Raw genomic sequence first — 12,434 nt, 5'->3', positions numbered from 1 at the left:
ATATAATAACTAGTATCTTGCACTTTGTTTTGTTTTAAAAGAAGTGAGCTACTTTGCCCAGGCCTTTTTTAAACTATCTCATTTGGTAAAGAAATTCTCTCTTACTCTACATGAAAGATGATTTTTTCATTAAAAAAAAAAATCTGTATTTGTTTTAACCAATACCTGGTGGTAAAGAGTAATTTAAAACTAGACTTTTTTGCAGGCTAAGCATCAATGTTTATGCTTTGGTTCTCAGATCTCAAAGACTATTAGTAGGTGCAGTTTTTTCCTGGAGGAAAAGAAAGCGCCCACGGTTCCTAACTGTAGTAGTAAGGTGAAGTAGTAACAACACAGGACAAAGCCCAGCTACTGCAAAAGCAAGATCTACCTGTGTACAGAATTTCATCATTTTCAGCTTACACAAAATGTGCTTAGAAGTTGTGCAAGGTATGATAGCTGGCTCTTGCTCCAGGAGAACCTGGAATACAGCTGCTCATTCCAATTCAAAAATATATTCAGAAATACAATGCAACATAATTTTCTCGTTATTATTGAAATGCAACTTTTTTTGCTTGATTTCCAAGTATTCTGTCAAGAAAGGATTTCAAGACACTCGGGCTCTCTCAACTATCAACAGCAATCACAGAAGACATGACTTCTCTGCCTGCACTGCATTGGGTGCAACGTTATTATAAAGAAAATAGCATATTTTGTGAAAATATGATGAAGATTTGGATGCATTTCAAAAGCACACACCAACACTAATTCATTCAAGCAGAATCCTTTTCCCTGGCCACTAGGTGTCAGCTGCCCGACCAGCGCTGATTCTTGGTACCAAAGACAGACAAGTGTCCCAGATTTTAAATCCCTTAAATGGCATTAACTTAAAATAACCCGACCTCAGCATTGAGCACTCCACGGCAGACAATAAATTCCACCAGCAGACAAACAGAAGCCAAAAAAGGCAAGTGATGATGAATACATCTTGCATCACCAATTTAGTCAGAAACTATATGCACTGATAAAGAAATCTAATCATGGGCAGAGCTAACAACAGCAGGCACGTGTTTCAGGGCACGGCCCCCCTAATACACATCATGCAAACCAGTTTTTTAGTGTATTCCATGTGCCAACAAATGGAAAAATGACACATGGACCCATATGATTGGCAGAAAAATAAGTTTGGATATGTGAGCTCCAGGTCACTGAAAACCTGATTTGGCACATGCTTCATAAAGCCTTTATGTCAAAGTCATCCATATTAAATAATCTCCAATAAACCTGTAAAGTACTCAAATCTTTTCACCAAATCAAGCAAGTTCATGCACAGCAGCACATTTCTGTACAAAATCACTCAGCTGGGGCTAAATACTGGAAAAATCTAATCCTATATTTCCATAGGGACCCCGGCACAAAATGGTGAAGTGTCAGACGAATGGGAACAGGTCCCAGACATGAACTGGCAGGTACTGAGGAAAGAGAAGACAACTTTCAATGACATTGTAATCCAGGGCAATTACAAAGTAATTTTCTTCTACATGACGCAGTATTTAGACCATACTTTCTCTTAAAATCCATGAACTCACACACATAAACTCTCCCCTTCCCTTATACACCAAAAAACCCAAACCCAGAACCTCCCCACTGCTGGCATGGTTTACTTCTCTGATCATAATTGAAGGGGCAGGAGAAATGCAGCACGAGTGAGGGACCTTTGCGCTACAGCCAGCACCAAAATAGCTTTCTCCTTGCCCAGTTAATACTTCTAGGTTATAAAATGATGTTTTCAGAAGCAAAATGAGTCAAACAGCCTTTGTGAAACGCAGGAGCAAGGCAGCCATATGGCGATCAGCAAACGACACTCTCCTACAGGGCCATTTTGTATTTCAGTCTACAATGAGCTTAATATAGGCTTAAAGAAACTAAAAATATTTAGAATTGTAATTTCGACATGAAGTACTCTAGCTGTGTAATTTTAACATAAACATGGAGTTTATTTAACTCTAAACTGAACAGATGGTATTTAAGTTAAGTTGGCTTTTTTTATATAAGAACTCTAAAAACAGCAATCAATTACCTTACTGGGTTTGCAACTGCTGAATGTCAACATTTTACCCAGAAAATATTAAATACTGCAAGTTAATAAGGAAAGAGAGGCTGTCTGGCCTTATAATTACTCATAATTGCCCATCAACCTTTACATGCATTAGCAGCAGCTATGCTTGTTTGAGGAGTCCCAATAGATTTATCAGACCGGTAGCTCTGATGGCATCCACCAGCACAGCTCACGTCCGTGACCTCCCACGGCGAGATGCAACACCTGAGAATCCTCTACTCCATGTAGCTGTTTGAAGGGTGCCGTTTTTATGCTGTTACCATTCACAATGCCCACGCAGAGCAGTACTACAGGTTAGCGCAAGTTAACGACAAAATTGCTACCATGACTCTAATCCAGTATCATAGATTAGGACAAGAGGACACAGCCTCAAGCTTCGCCAGGGGAGGGTCAGGTTGGACATTAGGAAGCATTTCTTCTCAGCAAGGGTCATTAGCCATTGGAAGGGGCTGCCCAGGGAGGTGGTGGAGTCACCATCTCTGGAGGGGTTTAAGAAAAGCCTGGACATGGCACTTAGTGCCCTGGTCTAGTTGACATGGTGGTGTCAGGGCAATGGTTGGACTCGATGATCCCAGAGGGCTCTTCCAACCTGGTTGATTCTGTGATAGCGATACTGGGACACACAGACCTTGAACAGCGTGTTGTCATAAATCAGAGGACATTTAAAGAGTTAGACCTCAGCGACTGTCTCAAAAGGAGTTTTGTACACTGATTTCTATGTACTTTCTTGGTGTCTCCTGGTTAAACGTGTCAAGTTGACTGGAAATACGTATTTAAAGCAGTACGGATGACAGTGTTGATGATCAAAAGGAGCCTAAACATGAATACTTACGTGCAGTTTATTGAGTAGCACTGCATCTGTTGTGCTGTTAGCTCCTGGCTTTGCTGCTTTCCAGAACTGCTTCTGAGCAGAGTATCGGTTCATGGGACATAGTTTGAACAGGCAATCTATAAAAACAGATGAAATAAACAGAGATTGCTTCAGCCATTCGTAATTATCTGGGGTTTTGCTGCTAATATTGTCCAAATATTCCAGCAGCAAGGAAAGGTTTATAAACAAATTCCAGAAAGCTCTTGATCAGACAAATGCTTTATTTGGGCAACAGGAATGTTGCCCCATGAATGATAAAAATTAACTGTTGCTGCCAAACATGTGATGCAAGACCTGAAAATTTATAACTTGTCCCAGTCAAAAACGCTAATATACTAAAATGGTGACACATTTCAGTGCTTTCCTAGGCAAACATTCATTTTACACACTTTTTGTTTTCTGCTTTAGCAGGTACACTACTTCACACAATTAGTGGTAGGTTGGGGGTTTTTGGTCTGGGTTTTTTTTGCTGTTTGTTTAGTTTTCAAATCAAATCCCTTCTATTGCTAGGGAAAATGAGGCACAGAGAATTGCAGAAACTCACCTACAGCAGTAGCAGCAGCATAAAATACCCCCAAACAGCAGCATGCACAAGCACAGACATCCAAAGCATAGCTCCAGGTAACAGCAAACCCCTCGGGGTGTCAGGATCTTCACCCAGTCCATCACCTCAGTTTATTTAACATTCTGCCTGGCAAACGCCAGGAATTACAACTCATTAGTCTTATTAAAAATACATTTTTACACTAAAGAGACCCTAATTTACCAGTAATAAACCCAAATTATTTTTCCTCCTCTCTGTTGCTAAGCAACTGAACATCCCAAAAAATAAATGAAGCTATTCAGAGACAGTGCTGGAAGTAGCAGCTTAGAAGTTTTAAACAAAGTGCCCCAAAAGCCAGGAGGGCTGTTCCCAGTGCCTCCCTGGCCATGGCGTGGCTGCAAGGCTCTAGTTCACACGGCATTGCCCAAGGCCCTGCTGTGCTCTCACAGGCAAGCACTGCAACGAGGGCAGCAGCGAGCTGAAGGACCTACCTGGGGGTTTATCTTCACTCTCTGGAAAGCCCAGCTGCCTGTGGGCTGCCTTGCCAACAGACACACTGGGTGCAGGTCATCCAAAAAGGGAAAAACCCCCCAGTGAAGGCATTTCAGCTCTGCCAGAGGTTGAAGATGCTGAAGGGACTGTGCCCCGCTAGAGACAGACCTTGGTCATCTTGCCTTGGGATGCCATTTGAGATGGACACCTTCACTCTTCTCACACCTTGCTTAAAGAAAAGACCCACTTGCTGTGGCACTGCCTGTCTAATCCACCCTCAAAGCACCGTTAGAGCACACCAGGCAACATCAAACACCTTTCACAGAAGGGCAAAGGTCTGTCTGCAAACTAGATCCCCTCCTAACGGGGTGAAGCACCAGCAGCAGGTTGTCATTTCACCTCCCAGTGAGCCACCGACTGCCCAAGGGGCTGATCAGCTTGTCCCAAACCCCCACAGCAATTCTGCAGCCTGCTTAGCTGGTGGCCCAGTATGCCAGTAACAGATCCAGCAGGAGCTGGGTATGGCACTGGGGACCTTCATCAGCGTGACATAGGCTGTGGAAGGAGAGAAAGAGCTGAGGGTACGTGGAAGGGCATTTAACTGCATTTATCCAGAAACATTCCCCTCCACTCTGACACCACCAGCTCAGAGCTTCTGAACAAACAAGAAAAGGGGAAAACTAAGCGCAAACCACACTTTCCAGGTTTGGTCTCTTCACTGTATTTTTCATTTACATAAAGATGATTCACGGAGATTGACAGCACAGAATAGATTCAAAAAGTCACTGCGGGCTGGCATTTTAAGCTGAGACTATGCATTGTAAGCAACACATCAGTTATAAAATTTTCTATTTTTGCTTAAACCATCAGTTCACACAATGACAGCAATTAACACACAGAACTGCATAGAAGAATTAATTGTATGCTAGATATAGTCACAGTGCAAGTGTACTTTTTTTTCATCCTTTTCAGGCAAGAAAGTTGACAAGTTAGGCTTAACTTCTATATTGCTAACTGCAAGCAATCCCCTCTGTTCCCTGTAGTACACAAGAGAGGTCTACAAGTGTTTGACCTTGTCCAACACAAGAAGGGAAAACATAACATGTTTTTCTTCGGTTTTCTTCCTAGTTACAAAGCTACAGACCTAAAACAAACAATGAAAAGCATACAACATTTTTTTTTTCTAGTATTTGTTCTATGAAATCTATTTCTTAAGTGGTTGAGGAGTTAAACTTCACCTTATTCATCTTAATATGACCACCAGAGGCTGGTTAGTACTGAATGTATTTCACCACGGGTCAAACTACATGAACTTTATGGCCAGAAGACTTCTGGATCTCCAGATTCCATAAGCTCATATGTTTGCAAAAGCCAACATGCAAGGATGTGCCAGCTGAGTAGCATCACGGTCAGCAATCTGCAACCCACAGTAGTGATGACTGTGTGAGATAAACCAACAACCTGTCAGACATTGTACTGTGGAAGTCAGGTCTATTTCTAACAGATCCAAAATGAAGCCAAAGCAGCTGAAACCATCAGCTATCTGCTCCGATCACGGCTTCAAGCAGCTTCAGCCACATGGGAAAGGTGATAAATAAAGCTATTACTGCAAAGTAATTACATCTCATTATACACTGTTGAATATTAACCACGGAGGAACGCATTTTCTTTTCAGATCTTCATGATATACAGTGAAAAATGGTAGAATTGCACACTGAGTAAGTATAAAAATAAAATATGACGTAACTGCTGATGAAATGATGACACATCATCAAGCCTGAACACCGAAGAAAGGTCGTGCAGGAAAAAGTGACTGCATAATTGTACACTACCCCATCACGCACACGGATGATGAATGAAGGTTATACGGACACGTATTAAATGTGCATTTCAATGTTTCCAAACTAAATCCCGTTCTTTCATCAGCAATTGCTTTGCATCTAATAAAGTGGACTGAGTAAGACCATAATTGCACCATGTAATACCTTAATGCTTTCACTGTTTGGACATTTAGATCCCCACATGGGCCTCTGCCACCTGCAGCTCATGAAAATACCATCAGCAATGTCTGGCTGTTCTCTGCTTGTACCAGCATCCCAGAGGAGGAATCATGGTCTGAAGTATTCTGGGATCCAATGAAGAGAGAAACTTCTCAGCTACATGACTCCAACTGCAAGTCTTGCCACCCCATGATTTGCACTTTCTCTTCTTCCTTTTCCATTCCCTTCTCTTGTACTAGACCTTGCTCCTTTCCTACCCAGTTGCAGTCTGCAAACTTCCAACCTTTCCTGCCAGTCCAAGCCCAACCAGTCAGGTTCTCTACTTCCATCCTGATTAATTTATTCAGCCCCTAACAACGGATTAATCCATCCCTTCTCTTCCCCCCTCCATGACAACAATGGACAGGTCACCGCCTAATACTTGAGGAAGGATTATGTTTTGCTGAGATAATCCTCATCTCCTGAGGTTTCCCAAGTTCATCATCCAAGGCACCTTCCACTCCCAAAGCATAAGGAACCAGAACTTGACAAAGAAAAGGCTGGGCTTTTTTCCTTAATCATCAACACAGTATTTCGCCAACCACTCTTTAGGAACACAGCTAGGAAAAGAACTCGGGGGGGGCGGGGGGGGGAATAAGCCAAAACAGCAAAACTTAGAAAATATCAGGCTGGAAAGGCATCCCGTGATGGAAACTTTCAGCCAACCTTGAGCCTCCGCAGCACATCCACCTCCACCCTGCAGGGAACAAGAACTGCGCTGCATGGGGGCAGGTACAGGTAGTATGTTAAGGAGATTATAAAATATAATGCAAGACTTGTCCAAAGTTGCAAATATCCACTAACTTCACAGACTGGAATGATTTGCAGAAGCGAGTGATGTATTTCAGAGCCCACCCAAGAGACAGTCACCTACTTTCACCACAAGCTACCTAGAAATACGTAACTCAACCATACCTATGCAATCTCCGTCCTCCCTTCCGAGGGTTTCCCCACCGCTTGGGGCATTAAGTGATGTGACTACCTCAATTCTACCCTCCGTATATGAAGGCAGCTCAGGAAGTTAGCCTGGAGAAGAGGAGGCTCAGAGGTGACCTTAGTGCAGCCTACAACTACCTGAAGGGAGGTTGTAGCACAGTGGGAGTCGGCCTCTTCTCCCAGGCAACTAGCGATAGGACAAGAGGACACAGCCTCAAGCTTGGCCAGGGGAGGTTCAGGTTGGACATTAGGAAGAATTTCTTCTCAGCAAGGGTCATTAGCCATTGGAAGGGGCTGCCCAGGGAGGTGGTGGAGTCACCATCTCTGGAGGGGTTTAAGAAAAGACTGGACATGGCACTTAGTGCCCTGGTCTAGTTGATATGGTGGTGTGAGGGCAATGGTTGGACTCGATGATCCCAGAGGGCTCTTCCAACCTGGTTGATTCTGTGCCTCTGTGTGATTCTGTGAAGTTGCTAAACTGACGCTGCTGTCATCCAACGCTCTTCGTGGTGCCTCAGTCTCTGCTGGGTGACAGCTGGACACCAGCCACCTCTCAAACCTCCCACCTTTGCTACCTTCCCACTGTGATCAGCTCAGCTCTGAGTACACAATTCTTCTCACTCTGCCATTCTCTTCCAGGTCTCTAACTGATCTAGGAGCACCTCTAGCTGCAGCCTGGCTGGTTGTGTAACACACCACTCAGCAGTTCTTCCAAAGCTCCCCCGGCTATTTTAAGCATTCAGCACAAAGTATTCACCAACTTTTCTGCAGTTGGAGAACGCAGGCATCAAATATTCTTTTGGCCACAAAGAAGTGTGTCATTTCATTTTTTAAACACTCTACAAAGTGCCAACTGGAGAAAGGTAAGAGTCAAGAAAGAAATTATTCCCTCTCTCAAAAAAAAATGTACTTCAGAATACTTTCAGATGAGGGAAACCTATAAAGATGAAGGTATTTAAATGAGTCACAAAACCTGCTGAATATTTAACACCAACACAGCTGTTTTTTCGTTACTTGGAAAAACCAAATTCCTTTTTGCGCAGCAATACTAAAATTAAAGGAAATTAGCAATTCCCTGTTGAAATTCAGCAGTTTCTTCAGACTTTTCTATACTTAGATACCTGATATTTCCCCAAGGCCAAAGCGTGATCACAGGGGAGAATAGATGTAAGGATAGTATGTTTTATTACAAAACTTTAAATATAAAAATAGCAAAAAGATGAAGACAACATAGCTGGCAACAATGGAAATATTGTAAACAGAAGTTCTCTATATTTATGAAAGCTGCACAGCTTTAATGCACTGACAAGGATGATAACACCCCACAGGATGAAGAGATTATTTGTTTAAAGACAAAATGAAGACCTCTTTTGTGTTTAAGTGAAATATTTTCACGCAGGAGGCATAGAGAATAATACAAAATACATATATTCAATCACAGGCGAGTTTCACCTCCTCAGAAGCCCTCGGATTACTCCATCATCTATTTCTGTCCTTGTTCCTTCTGAGGTTTAAAATGAATAGATGACAGCCTAAGAGGTTCAAAGAATATAGAACAAAAGCAGCTACAGAAATGTGTTGATTATTAATCATTCCTGCATTTCCATGAAGAGGGGGGAAAAAAAAGAACCTGATGCTACTGAAATGACTGTGATGAGAAGACATCCTTTCATTTTCAGTTCGCAGTGAACGAGCTTTGCTGGGAGCACAGCAAACCGCTTCAAAACATGTATTTTGTCAGGATGTGCCTGACCTGCTGTCCCTGAGGAGCCCACTCCATCCACAGCCCCAGCAAAACCAGCAGGAAAACAGACCCAAACTGTACACAGCCCAGGGGGGGACGACGACTGAAGTCAAATCTCACGTTGCCAACAGTTCTGCCATGCCACAAGTGGGGAAAATTTAAGCGCAGGTGAGAAGGGCATTGGTATTCCAAGCCCAAACTTCTTGTCACTATCACGCATGTCACTGCAAAGCAACTCAATCATTCAGGACTCAAACGCTGAACTAATTACATGACAAAATACATTAGAGGTTTCTGCTGCTGTGGTCTGTTACCTCCCTTCTGCATGCTGTTGCATCGTGCCTGTTTCAAGGGCTTTCAATGCTTCCCTTTTTAAAGCAGAATAAAGCAGGAAAAAAATCACCCTGCATGACTTATGGTCTAAATATATTTTAATTTCTTAAGTTAAAATAACCACCCTCAATTCATATCTGCAAGACACAAGGGTAACCACCCTCTTGCCATTGTACTCATTTATGCATAGTTCTACCAGTGGAAATCGCCACTTCATTTCTTCCAGCTGGAACAACATCAGAAATAATGGAATTGTTATCAACTTACAGCTGATGTATCAAACCAAACAAAGGGAGGAGACTGCAACAGTGATTTCAGAGTGAAAAATTACATACCTGAGAGCTGGACACTGAATATCAATGCCTGCTAAATCAACAGCATTCATTAATGCAACATTAATTAAAAAACAATGGCTTTTTGAACACAAATCAGCATATGACTCCACACAACATTTTTAGTAACTTCACAATAATAAAGACAGGGTTTAGATGCACAGCATAACCAAAGCTTACAGAATCACGGAATCAACCAGGTTCGAAGAGCCCTCTGGGATCATCGAGTCCAACCGTTGCCCTGACACCACCATGTCAACTAGACCATGGCACTAAGTGGCACTTACTGTGGGATGAGGCTGTCCTTCAGTGAAAACTGAGCAAGGCAACTTTATCCTAACAAGGAAGAGCAAACACAGCTCCTCACCTGCGGGGAAAATGATCCCACGAGGCCCTGACCACATTGCCATGTCTCATGGTAAACTAAGAATCAAAGCACAGACGAGTCACACCACCACAAACACCCTCCAAAGCCCCCAAGACCACAACAGTAGCAAAGTGCCCCAAAAACTCCCAAAAGACTAACATGAGAAACGCACCTTTAGGGAAACATCTTCAGTACCAAAGAGTTCAGAATACACCGATGTTTGTTTTATTTCTGCATGGAACCTCTTTGGTCTCCTTCAAAAAGAAAACTGCTACTCGAAAAGAGAGAAATATTTAGACACTGGATATACAGGCAGTTCCAAAAGGAAACAGTGCAGGAAAGACCAGATTCCTTCTTCAGTCTCTGGTAGGAACAACGCCGAGAGAAGATGCTTCGTGAAAACACAAAGCCAGAAGGGACAGCAACGCAAGTAGAAAGGAAAAAACACTGATGTGTTTAACTAAAACATACCCCATGTGGTATCTAGGGGGTCAGGTTAAGGAATTTAAGAAAACTGGCAGCCTCCTTGTCACTGAGGAGTGGCACCAAGATGGATAACATGTCCCTGGATGGGACAGGGCTACCCATGGCTACAGGAGATCTATGAGGACAACTCCAGAGAGTCTCCTCAGAGAAACTGCTAAGGACAGAGTGTGACTATGCCATGTATCCTTGAAAGCATTAAGGAACAAGTCTTATTTATGGACACAAAGGATAAGTTTGACCAAGAGAAGCTGCTTAATTTAAGCTAAGAATAATCTCAAGAACCTTTAGAAAGAGTCAAAGCATCACAACGGCTCCTGGCTAGTAACAAATACAAGACAGAAAAAAACTCTTTATGTTGAGGAGAGGGGAAAAGGAAAAGAAACAACCCAAGAGAAGAGTTCACAACTGCACACATTAATTGGAGCTAACCCAGGATCTCAGGAAAGCTATTGGTTTCAGTGAACATTTTTACTGTCTCCATCTCTGGCCCAGCACAAAAAGAAATCCTGGACTAGAGGCAAACCTTGCCAAGAGGCAAGTCTAAAGTTAACCCCCTCTCTCTCCCACAAGTACTGAAAATCAAGTTTTGCACCCTACAAGGAGAAGCATTCATACTCTATATGAAGGAAATTCAGTAAATTAATGTGAATAAGAGCTGCAGAAGCATTTTTAAGCAAACTGTCATGGCTTTAGCCTTTGTCCTAGCCTTGAGAGCTGTATTCTGAACTCGGGAAGCCATCCACTACCTCCCTTTTAATACTTTCCATGATAAATCTCCCTGCAAGGCACTAAAACACAAATCTCAGAACATGAACCCTGCCACATTCTTCCTCAAAATCTTCAGATCTTTTCAGTCTACATCGGCAGCATTTTACCCTAGCAGTGAATCAAAGCATAGTCATCTGCTGGCCATATTTCATTTTATTTCAACTGCTCATCCCTTGGATTTCATTTTCACATTTGCTTCTTCACTTGTTCCTGCTTTTCCGGAACAAAGTTCCTGCTCAAAACGGGTCAGGAAGCGGGGGCAGGCGCAGGGAATGGCTCGGACAGTCCGAGCACAGAAAGAACAAGAAAGATCAAGTTTCAAACACCCTCTGAAAGCATCAGTGTTGAGCAGTATGGAGAGCATATGGTTGTGCTATCGGACAGAGCTGACGTGACTGAACAGCATAATAAAAGTCGTTTCTATTTAAGAAAGCTTCGTGTGCGTGTCGTAAGGAACGAGCCACCACAGAACCACACAAAACAAAAGGGAAATTTTTCAGCTGTTCGATAAAGTAACTCGATTTTCAGCTTTTAAATGCATTTGGCTTAAAGAAAATCCATGTCGCCAAAAAATAAGATATAGGGAAGTTAAATAAATATTTGATAATATTATTGAAGTCTAGGTTGGAAGAACTGAAGAAATAATAAAACTGAACTCAGGGCTTTAATTTTTCTTAGCTAATGAAGTGCTTGGGATCCCTTGCCCGAAATGCTCATTTGTTTCTTTCCTTCTGCACTGCCGTCTTCCCAGTTTCTGGCCCCACTGCCTCCTGCAGGATTGCCAATATCACAGGCTCACAGGACTGGCAGACCCTTAGGAAGCTTACTTAGCTCATCCCTCCCTCCCAAATGGAGAATTAACCATGCCTACTCCATTCCTGACATATCTCTGAAGTCATCTATGCCAACACTCCACTATTTCTATATCTAACCTATTTATTCTTACTATTTAAGCCCATTACTTCTTTCCCTCTCCACGTGGGCACGCAGAACAGAATCTCTCCTCCCTCTCCCAGCAGTATTTGCAGACTCCTCTGTCCCACAGCTACCGAGATGCAAGACTAATTGGTCTTGTTGCTGACCATTACCCTACCCTGGATTTTCTCTGGCTGGCTCATATCTTTCTGGACGTATGAGGTGCAGTACTAAACAAGATACTTCACTTGAGGCTCTGCCAGGAAGTAAAATTGGAAAAAACAATTACTATGTCTTTTGGCAATGTTTCTTTTTATATATTCCAAGGCAGCAATTGCACTTTTTTAACAGCACAGCATCGACGATCCCTCTTCAAAGTGTGATTCCTGCAATCCCCAGATCCTTTCCTACCGCACTGCTGCGTGTGCCCATCCTCCTCCTCCCTGGATGCAGTCAACTAAGTGCAGTCTTTGACATATGCTCCCACTGAACTGCAACACCATTTTTCA

General features: G+C 42.7%; 1 protein-coding gene across 1 annotated transcript in view; it reads right to left on the bottom strand.

The window, feature by feature from the left end:
• ITPR1 (inositol 1,4,5-trisphosphate receptor type 1) overlaps positions 1–12,434 on the bottom strand; it is a 162,950-nt gene that overhangs the window by 110,419 nt on the left and 40,097 nt on the right. The window contains exon 4 of the mRNA XM_068409372.1: positions 2,931–3,046. Within this exon, the coding sequence (XP_068265473.1) occupies positions 2,931–3,046 (116 nt within the window). The remainder of the gene's footprint in view (positions 1–2,930; positions 3,047–12,434) is intronic.

The sequence above is a fragment of the Nyctibius grandis genome, chromosome 10 (assembly GCF_013368605.1).
Source record: "Nyctibius grandis isolate bNycGra1 chromosome 10, bNycGra1.pri, whole genome shotgun sequence".
Lineage (NCBI taxonomy): Eukaryota > Metazoa > Chordata > Aves > Nyctibiiformes > Nyctibiidae > Nyctibius > Nyctibius grandis.
This window is presented reverse-complemented; position numbering and strand designations above follow the sequence as displayed.